Source organism: Sparus aurata, chromosome 21 (assembly GCF_900880675.1).
Source record: "Sparus aurata chromosome 21, fSpaAur1.1, whole genome shotgun sequence".
Lineage (NCBI taxonomy): Eukaryota > Metazoa > Chordata > Actinopteri > Spariformes > Sparidae > Sparus > Sparus aurata.
Genome location: NC_044207.1, coordinates 16,631,448 through 16,643,737, shown reverse-complemented (window position 1 = coordinate 16,643,737; position 12,290 = coordinate 16,631,448). Strand labels below are relative to the sequence as shown.

Here is a 12,290-nt window from a genome sequence, read left to right as displayed (position 1 = left end):
ATGATGTCGGCTGTTGAGGATCGCAAACAACTTAAGCCAGGCATGTCCAAACTATTCCACAAAGGGCCGGTGTGGCTGCAGGTTTTTGTTCCAACTAGTCAAGAGCACAGTTTGACCAATCAACTTTCTGAAGACTGAGATCAGTTGATTAAATGAGTAAGGTCTGGTGTGCTGCTGCTTGGTTGGAACAAACACCTGCAGCCACACCGGCCCTTTGTGGAATAGTTTGGACATGGCTGACTTAAGCCATTTATTTATCAAGCAAATGGTCAAATATGTGCTTGTTAAAGCATTCCAAATGTGCGAATTTCTTCTTTCATGTTGTTATTAATGGAATGTACTTGGATTTTGGATTGTTGGTCAGACAATAGAAGTGATTTGTAGATGCCATTTTGGGCTCAGAAACATGTGATGGACCTTTTCTATGCTTTTTTTCCCTGATTTTATAGATTTAGCAATCTACATATGAATTGATTATGTAGATAGGCTGATCTGTATAAAAAATAAGCCATTATTTACAGTTTAAAAGCTAAGTTTAAAAACTATGCCAAATCTATATCGATTAAATCAGGTCAGCACACGCATGCATGAAAATGGTGGTGCACATGAGAGAAAAAAAAAAAAAAAACCCAATCTCAGAAATAATCAGCGTTGATCCAACACCTTTCTGACTTGATAAAGAACACTAAAAGCTTCACATCACACACGATATTCTGCAGGATTTGCTTTGTTAGATTCTGCAGGTGTAGAAACCGGCAGCTCAATTCTAGAGTAAATGGGACGTAAAAAGATTTCTGTCAAACTCTTCTTTGCGACCACCTCTGTGGAAATATGACAGAAGGAGGAAGGGGAAGTTGACACAGCCAGAGGGGGTTTCACGCAGCCGTCCCCAGCTGTGCAGCCGCGCTCATAAAGCTGCAGCGGCTCTCTCTGCCCTCCAGAGGCGATGCTGGAGTTCGGACCAGGCTGACGGACGGCGCAGAGCGCAGCGAACATGCCGGCCACAGGCTCAACATAGGGAATACGTTTTGTATTTAGTCTATATATCTGGCTTCAACCTGCTGTTTCCACAACATGGAGTACTGGAGGCAATGCGCGATGTGGCTCATCAGCTGCAACGTGCTGCCCTCGAACCACCGGGTGACGGCGGACAGCGCGCAGGTGTTCGACCTGGCGCAAACCCTGCGGGACGGGGTGCTGCTCTGCCAGCTGCTGAACAACCTGAAGCCCAACACCATCAACCTGAAGGAGATCAATCTGAGGCCGCAGATGTCACAGGTACACCGATCACTTCTTACTCAGCTCCCAGAGCAACCTGTGGTTGTTGCAGTGTGTACAGGGCGACTGCAAAGGAGGCTGTCCGAATGACATGAATGGGATTTTAAAAAACAAGCATGTAACGGTGGTGAACCTTTAGTCAGATGACAACACAAGACAAGGCAGAGGTCAGTAGTTGATGATCAATTGGTGCAGAGTTGTGTGAGTCCTGCCAGTGGAAGAAACCATTCTCACATCTGCTTATGAAGACTGACAGTGAAGTGTGTTCTGGTATGCGCACAAACAGGCAAGTGCTTTTCAAGAAATGACAAATAAATCAAACAAAGCAGGTCCATATGAGGTCTTTAAACACACCACAACAGGACGCCTGCTTTAAAACCCCCTGCAGGTAACAAGTCTAATCTGGATACACAAGTCCATTTTCATATTTCAAAAAGTCTACAGAAGCTGGGAACAGCACATCCTCTATCTCCTGATACTGTGTCTCTGTAAACATTTTTAGAAAATAACGCCACAGAGTGACCTCAGATGGAGAGGAGATTACACTCTGGCACGGACCTGTCTTCATCCGTTTACTTCTTCTGGACTGGTTGACTGCTGTTGCTTTCTCTACATGTCATGTGTTTTTCTGTCAGATCTAAAATCTTAAAACCAACCGGGTTTTGAATAAGCAAAGTAATGTCCCTCAGCCCAAAGGAATGGTGCAGGGCTTGACCTCGCTTTACCCATAATTCTTCTCTCTGCCACTGGAGAGCCCTGATAAAATCCTGGCTTTGATCCACCCATTAGTCAGGGAACTTTTACTATGTGCGGAGAAATTTGTAGTCTGCCTAAGTTTACTGAGTATGAAGCCTTACACGCGTAGTTAACCACGAGGGAACTTTATCATTTAAAAAAAAAAAAGAAATGCTTTGGAAGAGTAAAAGCTAAAAATCTGAACGTTTATTTCCTAAAATAGATCACTTATTTGGCTGTTTAGTATTTGATTAATCTCAGTGGTAGGTGTAGTTAAAACCAAAGACAATGTAAGAACTGAATGTGGTTAGAAGCACATTTCACTTGACATGAGAGAGATAAACATTTATAGCAACATGTCTAATTTAGGTGCAGATACACTCTGATGAGAAAACACTCGCTAAAAGTTTTCATGCCTTTTTGTGTAATTTGTCACCATGAGAACAAGACTTCCTGTGCGCCCATTTCATTCAGGCAACGATACAGGTGATTAGATCTTTATCAGGCCTTTCTCAGAAGTGCAAAGCGTGTGACAGACGCATCATCTCGTCAAGTCTCCGAGCACGTTTGATTCCAACACCATATTGCTTAACCTATCATGGTTAAATTAGCTATTCCTAGTAAAGGTCAGATGACGCACACCCACACACACAAACACACAAAAGCTTATTATAGATCTAAAAATAGCCATCACCACGGGTTCTCTAAAAATTATTAGGCTAAATCACCGAAACAAGCTGTAAATTTGACCTAAACTGCCTAAAAAATGCAGATTTCTACAAAAAAACAACAACAACTGTTTCCTAGCCGGGGAGACTGTGTTCTGCCTTGCGTATGTTCCCTTGTCAGTGCACTCATCTTTTATATTCTTGACAGACAGTGAAAGCAAACTCACGGCATAATGTGCCGAACAATGGACAGCCAAGGCCTGCAGCTGTAGGCCATCCCAGTATGGTTGAGAAAGCCATGTGTGTCAGCGGGCTCCAGATTTTAAATGGCCCTTTCATTGTGCCCTGCTGACCCGTGATCTTGGAAATGGAAGGTATAATGGACTGGAGGGTGAGGATGCAGTGGGTAATGAAAATGTGCCCATGAGTGCTATTAAAAAAAAAAAAATGTTATTAGCAAAATGTATGTAAGACTAGAAAGTGTGACAGTAAAAATCTCATGTACGGTTAATTAATACAATACTGGACATCTTTGCCTTTATTACTCTCACAGAGAAAGCGAGAGTGCAGATATTCAAAGAAAATCTGTCATGAACCGATCTATGCTGCTAAACGTCATTATGTATGAGCACAAACAAGATAATGAATAATCTCAAATGTCACAAAATAAAAACACTACACCAAGGAACCCGCCCTATAATCATCTTAAACATACCGAGCCAAGAACACCTTTGCTTTTGCTGCATACGTTTTTCATACCTGAAGTCGTGAAAAGCAGCGTCTATTCTCAAAGTATGTAAAGAAAGTGAATATGCACCAGAGCTTTGTGTACTATCAGCAGTATGAAGCGAGTGGTGGTACAGAGCCATCATGCACTTCCTCTGCAAACAAACAGGCCCCAGGGGGCAGTGGAGTGATTACAGGCGTCTCCACGATGAGCTGACGTGATAAACAGGAGCCTATCTATTCTCAAGAATCTTGTTACAGCTCTGTTTTTACTGCAAGTGGTAACACACGCTTTCTCCAATTTAGTCATCACTTAATAACGTGCACATTACATTGGTAAAGTTGTTCACTGTTAATAGACTTTCCTTTGAGGGCCGAGCTTGACCAAGAGCCCGACCTTGAACCCAATCACCATAACGATGAGACCCTCTTCATGAAAGTTGTTTGTGCTCTTCCCTCGGAGACATGGATCCTATTAGGAAGTGACACCCAAAGCACATGCTTGGTGGTTTTATTTCGCACCGTGAAAACTTTCGGTTTCCATTTTCAGTTTCCTGTGTGTGTGTGTGTGTGTGTGTGTGTGTGTGGTTCACCTTCACTTTTAAAAAGGCAACTTCAAGCTCAATGTGCTCTCATTATACTGTCAATATAGGTTTAAAGAGCAGACGAGGCTTTTCAACTTACCTCAGTTTACCCCACAGAAAGTTTTGCAGCACCAAAAGTCTGTCTGAAACAGATCTGCAAAGGAGACACATAAGCCTGTGCAATTTTCAGGCCATCAAAGCGTAAACATCTCTTTTTTAAAATGTGCAACAGCAAAATATTTGTCTGGAAATAATGTCACTGTTACTCTGGGTCGGGGCCTCCCAAAGTGGGGCCTGCAGGCCGAACTTGGCCCATTACAAGGTTAATTTTGGCCCACCAGATGTTTGTAGTGAAAATAACATTTTAAAAAAATAAATAAACATGTTTCATGTAGTTTTAATGTTTAAACATGTAGCATCCCTAATTATCAATTTGCATAATCTGAGCACAGCAGGCAGAGTGGCACAGTATAACACAGTACTGTACATGAAGTCATTCAATTAAAGGAAATCGGGATCCAGTACCAATGTGCATGTGTGCAATATACATTTTATCAATACAGGACATTAGGTATTTACTTCTGGCCCATGGCGCACCATTTAATTTCAGTTTTGGCCCACCAAGGGACAAACGTTTGGTCACCTGGGCTCTGGTTATCTCACACACATCGCACAGTAATTATTGCAGCAGATCATAGAGACTGTTTCTTTCTTAAATATCCTTGCAATGAAATGTGTTGCTGTAAAAGAATGTAGAATGATTTTTTATTTATTTTTCTGTTAGTTGACTTCTAAAGCCCAGGCATCTGTATTGTGGGTGAAGACACTTTAATTTGCACCTGATTCAGGTGCTGGTAGTAAAAAAAAACACTACTTTGGTGTAAATAATGTATATATGGATATGGAAATGCATCACATTGTTATTAACAGAAGATTAAAAAAACTAGTGTGTAGAGACTAAAACTATCTATGTAGCTAGGGACATGACAAAGAAGACCCATTATTCCTGGGATTGTGGAGAATTCAACAAACACGTTGACACTAACATGATTTAAAAACTGAAAACATGCATAGAGATTTCTGGATACTTAAGTGATGACTATTTCTGTCCTTTTCAGTTCCTGTGCTTGAAGAACATCCGCACGTTCCTGATGTCTTGCAACGTGGTGTTTGCGATGAAGAAAAGTGACTTATTCGAAGCCTTCGATCTGTTCGACGTTCGGAACTTTGGACAGGTAACACCCACAGCCATCAGATCATCCGTCGCAACACGATGAAACAAGTCTGAGTGATGTTCTCTGAAAAATAGGGTAGAATATCTTCTGTTCTGTTCTTTTCAGCTTCTTCTCTAGTAGAAATGATTAATGAAAGTCCTAAAGCTCGTCAGGATGTTACACCTTTGCAAGCCGTTTTACAAGGAAATCCATCTGAGTAAGAACATTGCCTGTTAAATTCATGTGACATCTATTACAGCAGTGTGATTGATAGTGCTTTTTACAGTGTTTCTTCAGGCATGTTATGGGCAGAAACAACAGGGTAGAACAAGATACACAAACATTAAAACTGCATCATGGTTTGCAAATGATGTTTTATTGCCCAAAATGTTGTTATGCCAAGAAAGTCACACAACGGTGTCTAAAAGGGAAATATACACCAAAGACAGCAAATTTTCGGTTTGTAGCTGCAAGTAAAATAAGCAATACCACGATGTAATAACAGTTTCTTAAAAATAAAATAGCTGCATTCCAATACATTCACAAATATTAACAACATATGCCTGAAGTACCAGAAGTAAAAATACTCATTTTGCAGAATGACTTATTTCAGATTTTTATATATTCATATATATATTACTGGATCACTTTTGAAGTCGCAGCTGTTAAAGGTGGAACCAAATTCAGCGACTGCTGGGTAGCTATATCGATGATAATGTGTCATAATTTATTAGTTTATTACATTTAGTTCCATGAAAATGCAAGGTAAATAGTAACTACAGCTGTCAGATAAATGAAGTGGAGAAAAAGTACGACATTTGCCTCCGAAATTAAGTGGAGTAGAACTCTATGTAGGATGAAATTGAAATACTCAAGTAAATGTACCTCAAAATTCTACTGGAGTAAATGTAATAAGTAACACTTAACCACTGGTATTGTGTGCAAAGTAAAAACACTGCTAGAAGCGTTAAACGTGTCACTGCGTCACTGTGTTGACAAGCTGCATGTGAACACTGTAGAAAAGTGATAATACATCAGTCTGCTTGTGCATTGCTCTGATGGAGGCACAGCACATAAAAGTGAACGTGAGTTTAAGAGCATTCCATATCTGTCCGCCGTTGCCTGCTCTTGAATTTTCATGGTGCACTTCTGCACGGATTGGTTGACTACTTTTTTTATTGCTGTTCTATTGTGGGGGCTGGTTTTAGTGTGTGTACACAGAGTTACCAGGTCAGTGGGTTTGTAGTGCACTCCTCCCAGCTACATTACTCAGCAGCTCGCAGGAGCTTGATTTAACTCCACTGAAGAAAGGAAGCACACTCGCGCTGACCGGCCTTACTCCAACATTTCCTTAGCAGAGTGCATTCTATTTATTTATCTTTAAACCATTCTGTGCTGAATATATCTATTTTATGATTCAGTACATTTAAAGATTAAGTCTCTTAAAGTCTTTTTTATCAATTCAAATATTTTGCCAGAAAAGATAATCGAATTTATTTTGAATAATTTACACATTATCGGATTCGGTTTGAGAACTCAAGGTATGCTGTGCTTATATGTGAGTGAATTTTAATGAAAGGAAATGCTCTCCAGGCAAAAGGTGCTTCGAAACGCCTTAAGTCAGGCGTATTATACTTGATTAAAACTGTTAATTCACTTCCCAGCAGATAGTAAACAGAGGTCCCTGGGTCTCTCTATTAGTCTGAGGCGATGCATATTGAGCTGTGCATGCAGTTTTTCCACATAGACTCTCTTTTCTTTCAGTTCAGTGTGTTGTGCTCTAAAGAAGCTTCCAGTTAATCTGGCTGCAGATAATCCCACAGGGGAGGTGCTGCCTGCAAATATGTACAGTACATCTCAAGCCACGGGCCGCATAATCTCGGTCATGTTCAAGGGTTGTCCGTTTAACAGACAAGCTTCCAGAGGGGAAAGATTGCGTTGCATCATTACTTTTTTTCCCCCCACCATTAGTTAAAGATATGGGTGTGTGCAGGTTGCAGCGATTGGATTGGATTGGCTCCAGGAAGTGATGTACAGATGAACAAGAAAATGCTCAATCTCTTTCCTTATTTCACAGAAAAACATCAAAAAGAGAACATCTCAAATCTCAGCTAGTCTAATCCAGTTGGGTTGAGTTGTGCCAACTCTGCCCGTAGACGGAGCATTAGTCCACTGAATATCTAATGAGAGCTCTCTAACCTACATCCCTCTGCTGAGTTACGACAGGCTTCACCCCGGGCAGCCACGCTGACTGCATGCAGCCTCGAGGCCAGAGAGATGAAGGGAAGAGGCAAGAAGGAGTGTGTTTATTTCTTCCCTCAACATAAAATGATGTCAGCCTTGTCTGTAAAAGCAAATTCAAGGGACAGAGAAGGGCATTTTATGTTGAAAGAATGGCTAGTTTTTTTGTGTTTTTTTTTTCTTTTTAAAGAAACAGTTCAATGATTTACTAAATACAGAGCAGCAACCATCAGGGCTGAAAAATTAAGCCGATGGAGAAGTCCCCAAAACTGCAATTACTCAAATGGCACTTGAGGCTGGCTCCAAAAAGTTATAATAGTTATAATTAGCAATTAGACTACTTTATGAGGCCCATATAAAGGTTGGTAGTTGTAACGTCTAAGTTACGTCTTTCAAGACAATCAGGCTTGGCGTAGGCTCTCGTGATGAACTCATGAGTGCGGCTGTCATGCTCTCGAGCATGGTTATTGACTTAATTAGTGTGGCTCACGGCCTTCGGGCAATATATTAACAGGATCTTTGTATTAGAAGGCTATTAAAAACATTGCGAGACTGATGGACTTAAAGACATCACCTTTAACACATCAGAGCCACCTCAGCTCGCTTTAAGAAAATACGAAGTGGGTAGATTTGTAAGCATGTCAAAAATGTGTTTAAACGGGAAGTTCTGTCATATTACACATTTCCGCCTATTTATTCTTGAGGTTATGACTTGTGGTTGATAATTCCGGCCAGGTGGTTGAAGATTTTCTATCTGGCATCGCTGAGCCCCGTATAAACATAACCCAACTTCACAGAAGAAATAAACAGCCTGCTACAAAAAGCAGTTATGGTGTCTATAGCTGATTTGCCTGTTCATGAAAGGTGTACGGGGTTAAATTTATACATTGCTCACTTGTTTAAATTATTTTACAGTAACTATGATTAAGGGTGCGGCCACTTTAAGTGACAGTTAGCTGCTAACTGTTAGCTAGCTTACAGTAACCAGTCAGGCACGGCCAAGATGGCGACGGACAGATGTCCATGATGAATACAGTCTCTGGTAAATAAGCATGAGAAGGCTGTCATGTCTGTTTGGTAAATATGAAGCTGCAGCCGGAAGGTGATTAGCTTAGCTTAGCATAAACATTGGAAACCAGAGGGAAACAGCTAGCCCGGCTCTGTCCAAGTAACAACATCCATGTGTTCTCTATAGCTTCCTAATTATGATTTTATATCTCGTTTATCTGTTGGTTGACTTCTGGGAAATGACTGAACCCAGTCAAGAAATAGTCCAGCATATAAACTGAAAAATATGCTATCTCTATCCTGAACAAACAAAATACCTTTAACTTGCTGTGCGTTTGATATTCTTAATAATGAGACTGGTTTTATTTTATTATTATTGGGTGTATGTACTGTACATCACTTAGGTATGGAAAATAACATTAACATGAGCTCTCCTTCGTGTTCTGGGAATTTCAGATTACCTTGTAAATAGGCCACACTCACCACGGTGGTTGGACTTCAGCTCAGCTTGAGGCTTTGCTTCTGAAGTCACATGTGGCTTAAACAGAGTGTCAGATCATCAGACAGCTCAGGTGTGGGAACGACTTGTTTTTAAGACATTTTTCCAGCATATTTAAATGGGTTCTTCTTCTCTCTTGAAGAACTGATATTGTTCGTCTCAAGTTATTCTCAACACACGTGTTCGAAAGACCCCCCATTTGCAAAAATACTACATGAATCAAATCATTCATGTATTTTTTTTCTTTGTATATTATATTGCCAAAGCAAAATCCAATGGAGATTCTGATGCTGATTAATTGAAAGCATTTCATCGTATTGAATCTATTGCCCTTTAGGACCACAGTGTGTTTCGAGCGTCTAGCCGCTAGATATCAGGGCTGCACGCACACAACACCACATTTCAAATCATTAAAAAATTCTCACTTAAAAGACGAAAATCTTTTGTTTCACTTTCTGCAAAGACTGTTGTTAATGCCTCGCTGAGAAGCAGAGGTCTTTTGCAGTTTTAAAGCTGGTCTCTCACACTACAAACAGGACTCTTTTGAGTCACATGCACACCTGGGTTCAGCCAAAGCCACAGCACTCATTCACACAGGAAGAGGCAGTAAACTGCAGATAGACGGGCTGGTTTACCTAACCCCATCAACCATCTTTTTTAAAAAGTGCCTGTAAATCCAAATCCTGAGAACACAATAAATTGAAGTGAAGCTGAGGACATTATGAAGTGTGACAAGTTACCTGGCAGATGGCTGATTTTTTTCTCCTTTTTTTGGAATGAGAAGCATGAAATGAACACATTTGCTGCGTTTGTTTGACAGAAAATACACGATGCATTGCAAACATCACTATTTTTACTGTGGCCACTCTCTATCTTGTCACCCTCAACAGACACACGTTATGTTTCATTTCATTATTTCTCCTGTTGCATCTGCTGACTACACTGTTTAAACTGTCAGTTCTGTTTGTCCGGACATCGACCAGGACGAGTTGATCATCCAGTGGTTGATCTGCTCGGTAGTGGTCTCGTATCTGACACAATTGATGTTCATTCAGACTCATAATGACACAACTAGTGATGATTATCACATACAGTGAAAATTCATATTAACACTGAGGAGGACTTTTTCACGTGTGTTCATTTACTTTCAATTAACAAAAGGCTGAGTTTGTTTAGTTGCAGCACAAATCCCTTAATCAGATTTCTCTCTCTTTCTTCTTCTTTTCTTTTTGTAGCACATAATACCACACCGTCATGGATACACCCACAAGCATCTTGATGCAAGGGTGTGAGAGTCTGAGGTCGCATGACCATTTCCTGCAGACCATGCTCGTCTTTCTCTTTCAGTCTGTCGTTCTGCTGTCTGTCTCTTGCCTTCGATCTGAATTTTACTTACTGGCGTGATGATAATTAAGTCAAGTTTTGTCAAAAATATTGAACATATACAATTTCATTTAACGTTTTCCAATTTAAAAAAAAAAGAAAAAAGGAAAGGCCAACAAATGTTGAAGGAGCTCAGTAAGGTTGCATGTGTGTCTCTGCTGGTTTTCGCTCTGGTTGTAGTATTTTGTTAGTGCCATGGCAAACGCTGAATTCTCCAATTTTCTGAAATTGAGTCAAATTCTTGGTAGTTTACTCTTTTAAAGAAATCTGTTGTTATATGTCCTATGTCGTAGCTGGGACACATATTTGGGGCGCTGACTGGTTGCTTAATGGTTGCCAACAAATAAACTGGTTGGTGTTGCTAAGGTGTTACTGAATTTTTTAATGGTCAAGAAAAACAGACAAATTCTTGGTTTTTGAATCTTGGCAGAGGAATCTGTTGTTGCTTGCTTGCTGTGTACAAATTAGCTCCCACCAAACTAAGTTTTTGGCCATTTACATCCCTTATTAGACAGTGATAGTGGAGAGGCAACAGGAAATGAAGGAGAGAGAAGCAGCAGAGGTCCCCAGCTGGATAAGAACAGATAGTGCTGTGGTTTAAGGTTGTATCCTGACTCCTAAGCCACAGGGGCGCTGCAATTTTGCATTTTTGCAGTGGAAGGCTCGCTGATGTGTTACTACCTGTTGAGACATCGGCTTTTGTTAGGCGTCCAGCAGGTGAAACGTTTCAAAGATGTCGAAAATGTTTCATGTGTGTAGAGTCAAGTCAGTTTTTTGTGTTTTATTTATTATTTATTTATGTATTACCGACACCCCAACATTCCCCAGCAAGCAAACACTTGGTGGTGAGAATAAACTGGTAGCTGGGAACATTATTTGGGATGGTTACGGGGGCTTCAATAGGCAGTTGTTAAATGGTTACTAAGCGTTAGCTAGGTAGTAAATTTCCAAGGTAGTCTATTTGCTTAAGTTATTGCAGTGGTTGCGGGCATGCTGATGTTTGTGTGTTTACTGCTGGTAGTTACATGGATGATTATGGGCTTCAGTAGACGGTTGCTAAATGGTTGCTAAGCTAGTTTTTTTTTGCTGAGTGTTTGCAAAGGTGTTGCAGTTGGTGGTAAATACGATTTTCAAGATATTTGCTGGGGTAATTGCAGTGGTTGTTGCTGCATTTAGAAGGTGGCTGACTCTTGCCATGTTGGCATCATGGGATGTATTTAAGAAATGGTATAGATTCCCATGTTTGGGACTTGTGAGCGTCGTCATCCGAGAACTCTGATAGAGAATGCTGTGCATTTAAAGTATAGCACTATATGCTTAAATCTGTGCTTGTCTCTAAGCCTCTGTCTCTCTTGGCCATACAAAAACATTCATTACCACACCCTGTTTTTTCTCCAGGTTATGGACACTCTATCCAAGCTCTCCAACACAACAATTGCACAGCAAGGAGGATTCAAGTAAGTCATCCACTATTAAAATCATTCTAAACAGTCTGGGATGTCAGTCATAACGTGCATACACATTAAACACCTTTACAGAAAATAAGCCCTCCAACCCCCTCCACCTCCCCCTTAACCCTGCCTCCTCAACTCCAACACTGTGGCCACATTAGCTTCCTTCAGTATGTCTTACCTATGCACCAGAAAAGGGGAACGCCATTTGATATTTTTGTTTTTAACTGCTTATAGGAAACATTAACAGCAAATGTTAAATACATGACACACAAAACATGACACGTATGAGAAAGAATTAAAGTATTAAATGTTTGCATTATATGGAGCTTCCATTTTGCTCCGAATGTTTTTATTTGGCATCTTTAATATTTTTTTCTGCATCCACTGCACCTGCTAAATGGTATCCATCAAAATAAAATTTGGCCGACCCTCGAAACGAGTTGTGACAGATATCTGTCCTTTTTCTGCCATACAAAAGCAATTTAGGCTGTTGTAGATAT

The 12,290-nt window shown here is 40.4% G+C and overlaps 1 protein-coding gene across 4 annotated transcripts in view; it reads left to right on the top strand.

The window, feature by feature from the left end:
* Positions 1–866: 866 nt before the first annotated feature.
* LOC115573165 (guanine nucleotide exchange factor VAV3-like) overlaps positions 867–12,290 on the top strand; it is a 51,542-nt gene continuing 40,118 nt past the window's right edge. The window contains exons 1-3 of one of the 4 annotated variants that reach the window (XM_030403831.1): positions 867–1,278; positions 5,110–5,226; positions 11,735–11,793. In XM_030403831.1, coding sequence (XP_030259691.1) covers positions 1,075–1,278; positions 5,110–5,226; positions 11,735–11,793 — 380 coding nt within the window. In that variant the 5' untranslated portion in view covers positions 867–1,074. The remainder of the gene's footprint in view (positions 1,279–5,109; positions 5,227–11,734; positions 11,794–12,290) is intronic. The other 3 variants (XM_030403833.1, XM_030403834.1, XM_030403835.1) reach the window with 3 other exon arrangements.